The 16,802-nt window shown below is 36.2% G+C and overlaps 1 protein-coding gene across 5 annotated transcripts in view; it reads right to left on the reverse strand.

Annotated features, from left to right (window-relative positions):
- The window catches only part of ERBB4 (erb-b2 receptor tyrosine kinase 4), a 1,164,558-nt gene that overhangs the window by 158,682 nt on the left and 989,074 nt on the right, over window positions 1–16,802 (reverse strand). For all 5 annotated transcript variants that reach the window (XM_044241525.1, XM_044241523.1, XM_044241526.1 and 2 more), the window contains exon 20: window positions 5,487–5,672. In XM_044241525.1, coding sequence (XP_044097460.1) covers window positions 5,487–5,672 — 186 coding nt within the window. The remainder of the gene's footprint in view (window positions 1–5,486; window positions 5,673–16,802) is intronic.

Consider the following 16,802-nt stretch of genomic DNA (forward strand, 5'->3'; position numbering starts at 1 on the left):
TCATGGTAAGATCATTTCTTTTATGGGGTTAATGATGAGACACAACTACAGACACCATACTTCTCACCACTCCTCATATTCAGAAATGCTGTTAAAGAGAGCAAGGGGGCTTTCAGCTGCAGTGGTGTGTATGTGTTTGGAGAGAACTCAGGCATCCCAGTCATGTTGTCCCTTAGGACATAACTTCCCCTGTTTTCCTCATTTATGAACTGGGAGAACAATGGGCCCTATCTGCTAAAGTTTCAGTAAAGATTAACTAACACAATGTACATAAAGCACCAAGATGTCTGGTGGGTGAGACGTGCTTTATCTACGTGTACTCAGGTGTGTAAGACATGCTTCATCTACGTGTATTCAGTCATTATTGGTGCTATTCACCACGAAGTTTCTTCACTCTAAACTCATGTACACTTTTCAGAGTCTGCTAAATTATCATAAGACTGCTTTCCCAACTGCTAGCAACAACTACAAAAAAAGGAATTCTCATCATTATCTTCTATTCTGGATTCATAAAGCACGAAGAAGGCATATTGCATTGCATGAGCATTAAATGACAGTATATTCTGTTCTGCTTACCAGATTAAATTAAGTTCCAAATACAGTGTATGCAGAGTGAATATGGCTGCCTATAAGAAGAAAACCATTTTAGTGTTTAAATTTGTGTTTTCTGGGCGCCTGGGTGGCTCAGTGGGTTAAGCCGCTGCCTTCAGCTCAGGTCATGGTCTCAGGGTCCTGGGATCGAGTCCCGCATTGGGCTCTCTGCTCGGCAGGGAGCCTGCTTCCCTCTCTCTCTCTCTCTGCCTGCCTCTCCATCTACTTGTGATCTCTCTGTGTCAAATAATAAATAAAATCTTTAAAAAAAAATTTGTGTTTTCTATGATATAAAATTTTGTAGAATGATGTACCAATGGAAGAATGGAAAGAAAACTGGGAATATGGGTGAAATTTGAAAAAAAATTTTTTTTCCTTATATATAAAAATATAAATTAGTGGTTCTACTATTTATTTACTAGCTTTGAGAATTTAATCAAATAACTTACATTCTCTATGATTTTATCTGTGAAAAGAAAATAATAATGGCACCTCACATGTTTGTAATGAGACAAATTAATTAATGAATAAAATATACACAGTAATAATTTACAAAAGTAAGAGCTGCTTGATGTTAGCTATAATTATTATTTTCCTATCTACTGTTGTATTTTCCATAGGAATGTTATAACTCAAACATACGTCAGTCATTTTACAGTATCATCCCCAATCCTTCCAGCTTTATCAGTGAAAGAAAGGATGTAGCAAAAGCAAAGTGGGTCTTGGAGCAATTATGATGCTTACTTTCATGAGCCTTTCTTGGAGAGAATTGAAAACAAAGAAAAAGTTTATCTAAGTTACAGAATAGTGATTTGTAATTACTTGTGTTTACTAAGACCATCTTACTTATATTTTGCAGACATTTTAAAAATAGTTCTCTTTTGGGGTGCCTGGGTGGCTCAATGGGTTGGGTCTCTGCCTTCGGCCTGGGTCATGATCTCAGGGTCCTGGGATGAAGCCCTGCATCCAGCTCTCTGCTCAGTGGGGAGCCTTCCCCCCGCCCCACTTCCTGCCTGCCTCTCTGCCTACTTGTGATCTCTGTCAAATAAATAAATAAGATCTTTAAAAAAAAATTCTGTTTTGAGGCTTTCAACCTATAGCTAATAAAAAAGAGTTTTTTTAAACACTCTCCTTTATTCTAGGATGAAAGTTCTAGGAGCTGAGCCAGAAACTTGCATTGGGCTGTTGTATTTAATCTTTGCAAACCACTATGAGGAAGTATATTAGTTTTTTATGGCTGTATCTAATTACCACAAATTTAATGGCTTAAAACAATACACATTTATTTTCTTACAGCTGTGGACGTCAGAAGTCCTGAATTGGTTTATAAATTGGAATAAAATCAAGGTGTATCAGGCCTGGACCTTATAGGGAGAAACTATTTTATTTCTAGAGGTAGACTCTATTTTCTGGCTTGTGGCCCCTTTCTCCATCTTCAAAGCACATCATTCCCATCTTTTTATCTTCACTTACTCCCATTTATAAGGATTCTTAGATTACATTGGGCCCATTTGGATGATCCCGGGTAATCTCATGTCATGGTCCTTAACTTAGTAACATTCACACATTCCCTTTTAACATTTATAGTAACTTATTCACAGATTCTGGGGATGGCACTTAACATCTTTGGGGGCAGGGAGTTTCAGCCTACCAGAGGTAGATACCATTATTTTCATTTTGCAAATATGAAAAAAAAAAAAGTAGTGATTATTAACTCTTAATACAATGAGAAACAAAATTCCAAAAAGGCTAACTTACTCAACTCACAAAACTTAAAAGTGATCACCATCATATTACTGTAGGTCCTTCTGACCCTAATGCTGTTTCCACTACACAATTCTGCCCTGAAGTAGGAGAAAAGACAAAGGATGTGTTCCCTCCTTATGTGCAGATTTTTTCATTTTCTTTTTTTTTTCTCTCTTTTTTTTTTCCAATTTATTTATTTTCAGAAAAACAGTATTCATTATTTTTTCACCACACCCAGTGCTCCATGCAAGCTGTGCCCTCTATAATACCCACCACCTGGTACCCCAACCTCCCACCCCCCCGCCACTTCAAACCCCTCAGATTGTTTTTCAGAGTCCATAGTCTCTCATGGTTCATCTCCCCTTCCAATTTACCCAAAAGCACATACCCTCCCCAATGTCCATAACCCTACCCCCCTTCTCCCAACCCGCCTCCCCCCAGCAACCCACAGTTTGTTTCGTGAGATTAAGAGTCACTTATGGTTTGTCTCCTTCCCTATCCCATCTTGTTTCATGGATTCTTCTCCTACCCACTTAAGCCCCCATGTTGCATCACCACTTCCTCATATCAGGGAGATCATATGATAATTGTCTTTCTCCGCTTGACTTATTTCGCTAAGCATGATACACTCTAGTTCCATCCATGTTGTCGCAAATGGCAAGATTTCGTTTCTTTTGATGGCTGCATAGTATTTCATTTTCTTTATGAGTTAAAATATTTATTAAATGTTTACTGAATGGCTACTCTGCCAATTTCTGGTGCTAGGAAGAAATATGAATCAGACTGAGTCAATAGCTAGGTAATCAGAACTTTTCCCATGTATTTAAATACCTGTAACTCTTCAGTCTACATTAAGAGTCCCAACCAAATTCAACTACCTAATTGAAAGCCCCAGGGTCATGTTCGATAAACCTTTGCAATTTGCCATGTCTGGAACTGAACTCCCAAATTTTTTTCTATAAGCCCTCAGTATTCACCAGCTCAGGAAACAGCACCACCTCACTCCCTCACAATTGATCAGTATTACAAATGCCTATATTTATCTCAATAATAATCCTAATCATATTCACTTCTGTTTTCATTACATCCAGACTTCTGACTGGTATTTGCATTTCCATTCTTGGATTGCCTTGCTCTCATCTCCGTACACAAACGGGCATGATCTCATTAGAATATAAAATACTTCAACACCTACTATATTTATAATAAAATCTAAACTTTTCATATCAGACAGGGCCCCCACACATCTTTCTCTGTTTAGGACATTTGTGTGCCTGTTGTCTTGGTGGAACTAGTGAAAGAGCCTTCTTTAACTCCTAAAATTGTCCCAGTTGGATGATAAATTACATGGTCACCATATCCAGAGGGTTCTGGTGGAATCTTTCCTCTGCCTAAATTTTCTTCACATAAGCAAACTCTTCTCCCAGGACTTAGTAGTGTCTGCCTTAAGGCTCTGCTATAATTATTTTTCTTCAAAATCTGAACCAAAGTATTAAGTATACTCCTATACTTAATTGTTTCCTCTGTTGACTATTCATGCCATTAAGGTATACAAAGACAGCCATGCCCATGTCCCTGTTATTTGCCCCTAAACACTTCAGGCAGCATAGTACCTGACACATGAGAAGTGTCTACAGAGTTTTATTAAAAGATTAATGACTAACTAAACTTTCCATACAGTCAGATAGTTTTATAAACACTCAGTATAACATTTAAATAATAAAAATGTGTTTAGGATACTAGTGACTAAAGCCAATATAGAATCAGAAGAAGTTGTTTCTGTTTGGAGAAAAATGTTGAGTAGGGAAGGTTCTATAAGGGAAGGAAGCCCAATCAGTGTTGATAGATGGAAAAGATCATGTTATGTGATCAAGAAACTATGAGGAAAGATTTCTAAGCAGAAAGGCTGGCAGTCACAAAGGCAAAATGGTTTAAAACAGTGTGATTATTCTGGGAACTCAAAGTAGTTTCTATTATTAGAGTGTACAGTCTTGCATAAATGATATATTAATGTCATGAATCCCTAAGCACAAAACCTAAATTATGAAGAACACTGCAGGAAACGTAGAGAACAGCAAAGAAATTTGAACCTTACTTTTGTTTTAGTCTATAGTGTTAGGATGATTTGAAAATTTCTATTGCCTGTTTAGCTCACCTTACAATTCACTGAAGTTTAGATATATAAATTGGTTTTTGAAATTAAGTCAAATTTTGATGTAAATAAAAGTTGAAACAGAGAATTAAAACTCATCTCAGATCTATTTATCTAGGAGAAAATTTTCAAGAAATACTCTAGATATAGATAATCAATAAATATGAGATAAACAAATAAATGAGTTCTTTGGATATAAAAAGTCTACAACAGAAGTTTCACACTGGTGGACTTCAGGACATAAATGCTTTGTTTGGCTTCCAGAACAATTCAAAGGATTGAGTCAAGATTTAAATTTGGAGAAGTCACATTACAAAAAAAAAAATCCAGAATTCTGGCCCCTCTGAAAAATTGGAAGACCTCATGACTTTGGTGGGGAAAAAAATGCAGTCCTACAGAGGGCAGTAGGTGTTCTCCAGCTCATCACAGATGGCCATCCCTATACCCCAGGTGCTGAAATCCATGGCACTTCCGTTATGTATGTTACATGCCATGCCTTGAATGAACCCAACACCCCAACCATTAAAGACTAATTGAGAATTATCAAAATGTCTAGGAAAATATTTAAAACTTGTTGATCTGTAATACTGAGAACAGAATATACCTACTATCTTAATAAAATCATCTAAAAATGGAACAATTCAGACATTCAATCTTTGTTTTCTTGGATTCTGTTATTTAAATTATATTTAAAAAGAAAACAAAAACCAAACAAATTTGGTATAACTTTTTTTTTTTTCTCCTGACCAGTAAGCTATTTGTTTTTGCATCTGGTCCATATACCACAGTTGGCAGTAAAGTAATCCAAAGATGTATAATATGTGCTTGATCTGTGCTTTGAATGAAAATACTTCCCTATATCTTCCAATATGGCAAAAGCAATTTATTTTACTTAAATATATTGAAAGACTAAACATATTTTCAGTATCCATACTACCCTAGAATAGGGGAAAGCAAGTTAGGGGAGTTATCTTCATGGGAAGTGTTGGACACTTACCTTAGCTATCTGGACACACCAGTTAAGCAGCAGCTGGGATCCGATGTTATCCTTGTGTTCATGGACATAATCCAACAGGCAGCCATGGGGCATAAGCTGTGTAACCAGCTGAATGGTTGGGCTCAGACACACACCCAATAACCGGACTAAGTGTGGATGGTCCATACTTGCCATGATCAAAGCTTCCTATAAAAAAAAATTAATAAATAGCTCCATCATTTCAACTCAAATTTCCTTATAGCTCTATATTAATGGTGCTGATCATAATTTTGAAAATGTACTCTCATTCAATGGAATCAATTAAAAATGAAAAGACATTAATGCAGCTATTATATTCTTAAAGTGATTTAACTCAAGCAAAATTAAGTGAAAAATAAAGACGACACTTTTGTTAAAATGGAAAATGTTATAAAATTAAATGCATATAATATTGATATTAGTGTTTTCTCTTTTGCAAGATGCACAGTATTTGATTTTATTTACTGCTAAATTAGTTGATACTGAATCCTAGCTTATACTGTGGATTTTTAATTTTTGGTCTTTAGTTCTAGAATACAAAAATCTATACAAATGCAGTTATTTGAATGTTGTAAAAGGTGACCCAAAGTTAATTCATCCATTATTAGTATGGATTTAGAGAGCATACACAGATATAATTTATAAATTATAAATATCAAAACTTAAACAATTATAAGCAATATGCCATTGTGAATTTATGCAGAAAAATAAGCCTTTTAATAAGACATTTTATTCCTTAACTTTATCTTTATTCAAATTTATTTCATTTCTAAAATTATAAGTGATGTATTATTCATAGAATCATAAAATTTGAAAGCTAAGTGAGACTATAAAAAATTGTCTACACCAATTTTATTATTTCATAAAGTGAGAAAACAGCTCTAATTTCTTTATCATAATCATGTCACTTTGGTTTAATGAAGATAAAGTTGGACATATGATAGTTAAGTAGTGCATCCTAAAGTTAGCCTCCAGTTAAAAGGTATTTTAAGTATCTTTACTACAATTTGAAACAGATAGGACCTTACACACACATACACACACACACAGGGGGTGGAACATATATGGCAATTTATTATCAATCAGTTTACACTGAAGCCATGAGGATTATTATTTATTGTAGCATTCTCGAATATTTTCTGTAACTTTAAAATTTTTCAAAACAAAAAAAAACTTGAGGCGAGAAAGCTATATTGACCTTTTGTTTAAGATGTCATGGCAGATTGAATATACAAATTTACTTCCATTTCCCCTCAATTCCACTATACTAGCAATAAAGGAATCAATAAAGAGGAAGACACCAACAGTCATACAGAGGAGGTAATGAAGATGAATAACAGGAGTAGGATGTGGTTTACGAGTTGTAACAAATTCAGCATACGTAAGACACCTCAACCCTAATGCAGCAGGGAGGGAAACTGAGGAGAAATCCAATTCAGACCACATGTGTACACCACCAAAGGCACAAGTAGTGTTAGTACCACAAATCTCTCCAAATGGAGCAGGAGGGAGAAACTGACATCAGCAGGATCATCTCAAAGCATATTTAGGAGGCACCTAAGAGTACAGATCTCCACCCCTCTATCAAAAGGATTGTGGATTACAGATAGTAGGCAAAATGGAAAGAGAAGTAGTACTCTGATGAAAATAGCAGGATTATGTGAATTAATATGTGGAGAAAATTGGGGCCACCTTCCAGTTCCTTCTCCTAAATGGAGCTGTGACTTCAAAATTCTGAAGCTTAAAACTGTTTAAACCTCAAATTCCAAATCCAGCAAAATTTCAATTAAGTGGGTGGATATACAGATATGTTCAGGTATGTCTGTTATTAAACTTATCTCAGGGGGCTGAGTCTGGGTGTCTCATTCAGTTGAGTGTTGGACGACTGGTTTCAGCTCAGGTCATGATGACAGGGTCATGAGATCAAGCCTGGTGTGGGGCTCTGGGCTCAGCAGAGAGTCTGCTTGAGATTCTCTCCCTCTGCCCTCCCCCCATATATGCTCTCCCCCTCCCCCAAATAAAGAAACCTTTAAAAAACTACAAACTTATCTCACGTACTTCCTTTCTCTGTTAGATGTGTTCATTATATAGAGGGAGCCATTAAAAGAGGACATTTAATTGAAGAAACAAAAAAGGATACTGAAGGGATATTCCAAAATAAAAACTGTATAAGAGACCAAGACAGCAGTCAGTCCAGAATGGAGTGAGGCACAGTGATCTGGAAAAGGTAATCCAAGAAGATGGAGAAGATAGAATACCCAATGAGTTTAAAATGCATTTTAAATACATGTATATTTGACACAAGTTGAAGGTCAAATTGGGATTGATGCACAGAAACCTAAGCAAAAGTAAAATGAAATTGATTTGATGTACAGTGCAAGACATACACACGAAAAGAAAATCATGTATTCATTATAAAGCATTACTGGGAATAGTTACATAAGCATAAGGACATAAATACAGAACGTTTAAATATGCAAACACCATACTACTATCCTGGAAAATGAAGGGAAGGGAGGTATACTATAATTCTGCAAGGGGCTGATGGGAAGAAAGTGAAAGGTACATTCCTGTTGCTCCTGTCACTAACTTAACTGGTGACAAGTTAGTATATGATGCATCAAATGGAAAAACCAAGAGTTGACAATGTAAGCATAATATTTAGATATAGAATTATATGAAAAAAATAAATTGCTGAGAAATTGTAAGTGATTACTTTGGGCAGTGGAAAACAAGCAGGAAAAGGAATGGAGAGTCACTCTAGACTTCTGTCTTTTATTATTTGCCTTATAGAAGTACTTGATTTTTATTATTATAACCTTAGAGCTATTTGAGAGGACATTATGAACTCTTAATCTCCCCTACTGTTTTAGTGGTGTTGATTTCAGCTGAGTCTAAAGATTATTGACAATTATGCTGCATGTCTGATGGAATATACAGATTGACTGGATCAAGCCAGCATCTTAGGTGAGGTATAACCTTTTACTTTTTTGAGCGAGGAAGAGTGGGGCAAAATGGGCAAATGTCTTTGAGAAAGAAGGGAGAAAAGGTCAAACAGAAACAAAAAGCTGGTAAAAAGGTGTCTGCCCAATTCAAAAGACCGTTTTTGAGCCTCTGTGAGCAGAAGTTGAAATTGTTGTTTTCCAGATGGCTTTCAAGTAGATGCTACAATTCCCACTTCCTTCCTCAGTGGCCCCAGGGAGCCGGAGTCATAGAACGGGGGAAAATACCAGTGTCTATGCTTCCTTGCTCAGCCCACCACAGCAAGGGCAGCCCAGGGAGCACTGAAGGGCATCACCTCTGGCAAGGACACTGGTGTCCTCAGGTGCTGGCAGTGGTGGTACCAGTCCACAGTGCTGGGCGGAGGGCCTTTCTAGTTCAACGAGGAGAGAATCTCCACATGGGGGCCAGGCTGGTAAGGAAGGACACTGCAAATACCACAGGAAGACTATGACTGGGACATTGGTTTATAGGTACATATGAGGCACCCAGGAAGTGCCCGAATTATATGGGGGGATTCCTTTAGGGGTTGGAGTTTCTGCATAGTCAGCAAGGCCAGAAATTTGAGTAATTACTATGAATAGGGCTCCATTTGGATCTAAAAGGTCGAAACATTTTGGTTTTACCTACTTTATATTTTAGTAAACATTTGAAATAAGGAAAATCCATGTAGTTATAAGGAGAGTACAGATAGTTATGTTAGCCAAGTAATATTGTATTGTTATTAATTATTAACATTAATATTAAAAGTATAAACCAGAGGGTTCCTTCACTAAATTATGATATGCACAAGTATACATCAACAGATAAGCAAAACATGTAATCAAATTAAATATCTAATTTAATTAAGTACCAAATTAGATATTATCTAGTTAAGTTAAATTTATAATGATTTCATTTTTTCTGTTTCTCTTCTAGTGGCTCTCAGTCTTTTATGAGCATAACCATCACCCAGGATTATCATTACAGGTAGCTATCCTGGCCCCACTCCCAGATAATCGGGGCTAGAAATAGATCAGGAATCTGCATTTGTAGCAAGCTCTCCAGATGAAGCTACTGTAGGAAATCTGAAAATTGCAGACCTCTGGAACATTGCCTTAAGATGTGTCTATAATCCACTACAAACAGTAACTTGCAGTTGTGGTTTGATCCCCATTGTAACACTAGAAGCAGTCAAAGGACGTAGTAATTCTCAGCTGTGAAAGGAGAAAACCAAAGCTGGGTGGGCTTACTGCCCAGGTTATATTTGATAAGTACCAGGGTCAGGTTTAAGGTTCAAGGTTTCTGATTCTTAGGGCAGTTGCTTCTTCTTATGATACTGTACTTAATAAATTTCAGTTCCATCAGTACTTCGCACTGTAGAGGCTTATCTGGTTAACAAGAAGACACCTCCAAGCACCTGAAGAATTGGGTCAAATTGTACTATATTTCCTGAGGAGCAACTAAAATCAAACAACAAATTTGCATTAAAAGGTAAACTGCCATCACTTATAATATGCTTTCCGAAAAAGCCAAAGAAAACATGTTATCTCTGATTTCCTGAGAGTATTACTTGGTACAGACCATTTCTTGAGAAAGAAGGTGATGGAATTTAAGGTAAAAGAAAGATTTAGGGGTTATTCCAGGCTTCTTTTTCAGGGTGAAATACATAAACAATTTTTTTTTCTTTTACAACTCAAGGAGTAATGATAATTCCATTCTAAATATGCCTGTGTAAAGTTTACATCAGAAGAGTGTAAAAAAAGTCACATGAAAGTTCTCTTTTAAAAAATCTATTAGTAAGTCCTGGCAAAAAAGCTGGGGTTGTATTAAGGAAAATTGCTCATCACACTACAAAGGGTATTTGAAACCAAATTGCAGAGTATTTGCATAATAGTTCTCTTTTTTTGAAAAAGAAAAGATGAACAAGACACTAATTGTAGGTTTTATTTTTTTCATAAAGGAAATAGCAGATGGCTTTTTTGGGGGATAGGGAAAGAGATAAAGAAAAGAGAACGTGGATTCATTTAGAGTGATGAGTGGGATGGAAAGGGAAAAAAATTCCAATATTTTAATAATGGAGTGTTGGATTTCAATAAATTGCTCTGTGTTGAAGTTAATAATGTCCCCTGTTACCTATCTCTGTGTGGGGCCTGTGGAAGCAATTTTGGAATCTTTGCTGCTGTCACTAGAAAATGTCACCGAAGGCCACTAGAATAAATACAAGTTGACAGGTGCATTATCTATTTTTTTTTTTTTTCAGAAATAAAATTAGTTTCTGTCTTTGTTTTCCCTTTTGCTTTGTAACATTTTTTCTTGTAGGTGAATTAAAGAGTTTTCTCATTGGACAGAGGGGAAGGATGTTAACAGGTGCTACACTGAAAACTCTAAAGCAAGAACATTTTTCTTTATAATGAGTCTGGTTTGAATAAGGACACTTTTTTTTTTTTTAACTCTCAAGGGGCGAGCAGGGCATAGACAAAAAGCTCTGAAGCATGTGTGCCATTATTCTCTCGCCTATGCTGTTTGTGTCTCTATTTGTGTCTGAAGGGAAGGTATTTCTGTACAAAATAAAAATAAGCAATACCATTTGTCACATTAAGGTATCATTTTGCCCAGCCTTCAGATGTTTATACTTTACCACTTAAACTTCTTTTCTCACTCATGCTGGTTAGTGGTTTCACAAAAAGAAAAAAAGAAAAAAAGCATATGGCCAGTGAAAACTTATGGGCTCTTTTGTTTCTTAAAAATGTTAACTTCAGCCAAACTTTCACAGTTTCATTATGTCTATGGACCATTACTTCAATACCCTCCAGCTGAAAATGGGTAAAATCCCATTGCATCACGGATAAGGCATATAAAAAGGGGGATAGAGGAAAAGAAAAAATAGACAATTAATGTAGACATAAAACTGTGTTTAATGCAACAGTCAGCAGATTTGTGAATGCTGGGCACAAATGCCTCTGCTAAAGATAGCGAGGGTGATGGGGATGAAGAAAACAAAGGCGATAATGCTGACAGCAGTGATGAAAGATGAAATAAAATTATTGGTCCATAATAATGTTTTACAAACATGTTTTGCTGCAGATGGTATCTAGATAATAAAATAAATGAAATCTGCATCTGTTTCCTCACATCTAGAATAAATAATAATTTACTTGTGTGAGTAGGTGAACAGCAACTAGACAGACTCAATGGATATGCCAAAAAGTTTAAGTCTGTCCACATTGCTGGCTGGGCTCAGCATTCTTTTCTAATCTCTGCATCCTGTGGGTGGGCATGAACATTCAAGATTAGGATCCTTCTACTCGGGGTCGAAAGTTTTCCATTCCCATTCTCCACCATTCACCCACTCAGAAGCTGGATATCAGGTTCAGATACTACTAACTGCTGCACAATGAAGAACTTCATGAGTAATTCTTCTCTATGTAGATTTCTGCTTTCCAGCTTGGCTTCCTACATTCCCTTACCCCTGGGTAAACTGATTTTCCCTTCATCCGTATGTTTTCCTACCCTTCCGTTAAGCATTTCTTCACTTAAAAGTATTGTGGACCTGCCACGTGCTTGCCACTGGTACTGAAGTTGGGTCTATCATGCCATCTCTATCGTCATGAAGCTTTCACTCTACTGGGAAAGGCAACCAATATACAGGAGAAACAAATATAAAACAGGCATGGGAGTAATGTTAAGTCATATTAAAGGTTATGGACAAAATAAATAGAATATTGTAATAATAAAGTGGTGGCTACAGAGCAACTTTAAATAAAGGTAGTCAGGAACTATGTCCTGAGATCTGAATGATAAGAAGCCACACAGACACATAGAAGGAAAGAGGGAAAGAGCTGGGTGAATTTGGGAAGATCTGCTAAGACTCAAGTGTCTGGAATTTGGCAAACGCTCTGATGGCAATGAGAAGAGACTGGAAATGCAAGTGGAAGCCAGATCAGGAAAGATTTTGCAGTAGAGGGAAGAAGACTGGATTCTTTCATCATTTTTTTAATGCCTGCTTTCAGTTATGCTTCATTTACTTCTCTCTCAGCCTGAACTCCACTGTTGACTATTGCAGTAAAGCATGTACCGTCATCATATAATTTTGTCCCCTTGATATTCCCATTGTGCTACTCCTTGGCCAGAGGCAACTCCCAACATCTTAATTTTCTTCAAACTTTCAAGTATTGTTTGGGAAAGGAATCAATTCATGGAGCTTTGTCCTAAATCTCCTGATTTGATCCTCCCAAAATAGCCCTTGGTTATCTTTTTAATTTCTTATTGACTCTATTACATTTATTATGATGTGTATCTCTGAGTAGAAAAAAAAAAACACCACAAATAACAAGAAAAACCTTCTGCCCTTCACAATATATACTCTGTTTAATATACTCTTGACATCCTCTCATTTTGTTCCTGTGAATGATTTTGCCATTGTTTATCTCTAATACAACTTCATCTTCACCTCATAGTGGTACCTTCACTCGACCTGTAAGTATACTTAGATAGCCTATATTCTAAAAATGAAAGTTCCCTAAATTTTACCAATTCTTTGCTTTGGCCATATTTACCAATTTAGTAAATTGATATTTCTTCATTTTATAGTCCTTCATTCTCTAAAACTCTAGTTTTTCTGCAACTTAATGCATTCTAACTGTTCAAATCACTCTTGAAAAAAGCACCACTAACCTCCTTTTTACCAGTCTCGCATTTTTACATTTTCCTGAGTCTGTACATTTTTTTTAACCCACTTTCTGCACTGTTTTATGTCATTGACCATGCTACCTTTTGAAAATCCTTTCTGTGGCTGATGTTCATATTTTATTCTATCTTAAATCTTCGGTCTCTCTGAGAACTTTCATTACAATTACTGGTACCTGCTTTTAGCTTTTTCCTTCCATACCCTCAATGTGGAAATGCTACCATGACTTTGTCCCTAATATTCTTTGCTTTCATCTGTAATCTCTTGCATTTATATATTTTTACAATTTTAAGAAATTTGACAGAGTTATCAAAAATATATGCAGTCCACTGTAAAGGTGTGTGGTTTTTCATAATTTGATTTAGTTTGAAGCTCTAAAAGTAGCAATGCTATTTATAGGCTAGAAAACAAAATCCACTGTAGTCATATCCAAAATATCTGTGTAAGATATCTGTCCAAAACAGGACTGGAAGAGATTATGCTGAGTGAAATAAGTCAAGCAGAGAGAGTCAATTATCATATGGTTTCACTTATTTGTGGAGCATAACAAATAGCATGGAGGACAAGGGGAGTTAGAGAGGAGAAGGAAGTTGAGGGAAATTGGAAGGGGAGGTGAACCATGAGAGACTATGGACTCTGAAAAACAATCTGAGGGGTTTGAAGGGGTGGGGGGGGGTGGGAGGTTAACCATGTGGTGGGTATTGGAGAGGGCATGGAGTGCATGAAGCACTGGGTATGGTGCAAAAACAATGAATACTGTTACGCTGAAAATAAATAAAAAATAAATAAAAAAAATAAAAAGATATCTGTCAAAAATATCTCAAACATAAAAATTTTGCTATACCCATACTCTAAGCTTTATTTTCCTCACATGTAATTTCAACTGTCATTTCTGAGCAGGAACAAATATTTCTTTATAAATGTGTATCTCCTTTTTCATTTTTATTATTTGTTAAATGTCTGCCATCGTTGATGATCTCTCTGAAAGTAGTAATATTACTTTATCATATTCATTAGTCTATTACCAAATTCTTATAGAGTATATAACTCATAGTAAGGAAGTGATACAATTTTCTTAATAAGTGAACAGAATCTTTATTATATTTATTATATTCCCCCCTTCCCAACCTACTTCATCCCAGGAACCAACCCATATTTCAAATGCTTTCTAGTCATCTTGACACAGATATCCTACTATAACCTAAATTTAAGGCACAAAGTAAATTTCTCTATAAGAGCTTGCCTGCTAACTGCTAATTTTATAAATTTCAGAATATTTTCCAATTTGGTTTTTGAATTGTAGATTACTGTTTGCCATTCTTTTCCCATTGTTTTATAATCTACTCATTTCAAATAATTTACCAATAATTAATTGTTTTTTCTAATGGAGTTCAAATCTATATGGTTCTATGCATTTTTATTCTGACCTCTACTTAAGTTCAGACTTTCATTACTACTACAAAAAGGATGCTGATTTTTTTCATTACCTCCAGTCTATTTTTGCTATAACCTGCAGAAAACTTAGGCGTTTTTGTGGTGCCATATGGAGAGCTTTAACATTGCATGTACTCAACAAATATTTGTTGAATTAAATTTGACATGTTGAAAATGATAATAAATTCTATAATAATTCTATAATAAAGAAATTTAGACTTTTCTCTCAGCTGCGATGCCAATGATTTGTGGGACTGGCCTGCTATTTTTTTTTTCCCCGCCATCTTCATTCTCCTTCCTTCCTCACTTTTTCATGTGTCCAGTGAAACTGAATAAATAGATGACAACAGGATACCTTGTCTCCTGGCTTTCATTTGGGTCAGCCAATGAAAAGCAAGAGCAGAATATTGATGAGAGAAGAGAACGAGGTTAGTAAACTTCACCCTTCACTTTCCGGCAGTCCTCAAAGGCCACGGTTGCTGTCAGATCAGGGTAACCTTCCCTTTGTTCTTTCATGCCTAGAAGTTCCATTATTAGTCTTGAGATAGTTCAACAATCATTGTTGGTGTTCCTCAAACCTGCCCATAACTTTATTAAAACCTCTTTGCTTAACTCTGTACCATTACTCCAACTTCGTATACCATTGACTCCTGCTGGGATTCTTCTGATGCAGTAATCTTGGACTAATAACCTAACATGTATTTGTAAAATGATAGTTTGGGTCACTGATGGAAAACATGGCATGCATGCTAATCCAATACCCACTCCCCTTGCCCATGGCAAGCATTGATAAAGAATCCTAAAATATGTTCACACTCTAATCCTAGGAACCTGTGAATATTACCTTATTTGGAAAAAAGGTCTGTACAGATACCATTAAGTTAGGGATTTTGACAAGAGGAGATCATCCTAGGTTATCCAGGTGGGCCTTAATGCCACCACAAGTATCCTTATAGGAGAGAGGCAGAAGGAGATTAGAGATATACAGAGAAGAAAGCACCATAAGGAGAAGGCAGAGATTACGGTGATGAAGCCACAAGTCAAGGCTCAGCTGTGGCCACTGGAAGCTAGAGAAGGCAAAGAACAGGTTTTTCTCTAGAACTTCTGGAGGGTATGCCGACCTACCAACACCTAGATTTCAGAAATCTGGCCTCCAGAAATGTAATATAACATCTTCTGTTGTTTTCAGTCACCAAGTGTGTGGTAACTAGTTCTAGCAGCCACAGGAAACTGATACAATTACTGTATTCCTTCCTGTCTGGACCGAAAAAAGACTCCCAGTCCTTCTGAATCCCATTCTTTAAGCAACTGAAGCCAGTTTATTGGGAGGTAAAGGTGAGATTAAATATCCTTGCCTTGATTTTATAGATATTTCAAAAGTTAATGTTGCTACCAAACCTTATTTGATTTGGATGCATGATATTAGTCTAACCTAAATGATGCGGATGCTTTTAATTTAGAAATGAACATGCATGTATAATAGCTAAATTATATGGTATAGGCAAAGAACTTATTACAATGCCTAGTGGACTTTTAAAAAATTCAGTTAGTATTACATTAGTATCAAATCAATTCTGTCAATAGAGAATGTGACTGTTGAGTAGGAAAGGCAGAGCCAAGAGTCTGGGAAATAAAAGAAAAAAAGAAAAAGAAAAAAAAAAAGCCTTAGCTATAGGGTAACTGGTCACTTTAATTTTTTCTAGTCCTGTATGGAGCAGGGAGCAGTGGGGGTTATTTGGGAAGGAAGGCAGGAAAACCAACCCAAAAAACCCCAAACATCTTTTTTTTTCTTTTTCTTTTTCTCTTTTTCTTTCTTTTTTCTTTTTTTTTTTTCTGTCAGCAGAATAATAGCTATTATTTTCTATTTAAGTTCACAGAGAGCTAGAAACATCTTCTCCTACCTTCAACATAAAGTAGTCATGAAGAGTTAGGAGAAGGCCAAAAGTAGCTTACTGAGTTGCAAGAGAACTTCAAGGACTACATAAATTTGTTCCGTAACAAACATTAGCCATGTTAGCAGTAATAACAGTAAATGGCAATCGGGATTAAAGAAGATAATAAAGACCAAGAGATCCTAGTGGATGCTGGTAGTTAGGGCAGAAACACTTTATAGCTTACTGATTAATCTTAGCAAAATTACAGGAAAAGAAGCACAGAGGTGTTGGTAACAGCTCAGGACTGATATGGAAGAACAA

This window comes from Neovison vison, chromosome 3 (assembly GCF_020171115.1).
Source record: "Neovison vison isolate M4711 chromosome 3, ASM_NN_V1, whole genome shotgun sequence".
Taxonomy (NCBI): domain Eukaryota; kingdom Metazoa; phylum Chordata; class Mammalia; order Carnivora; family Mustelidae; genus Neogale; species Neogale vison.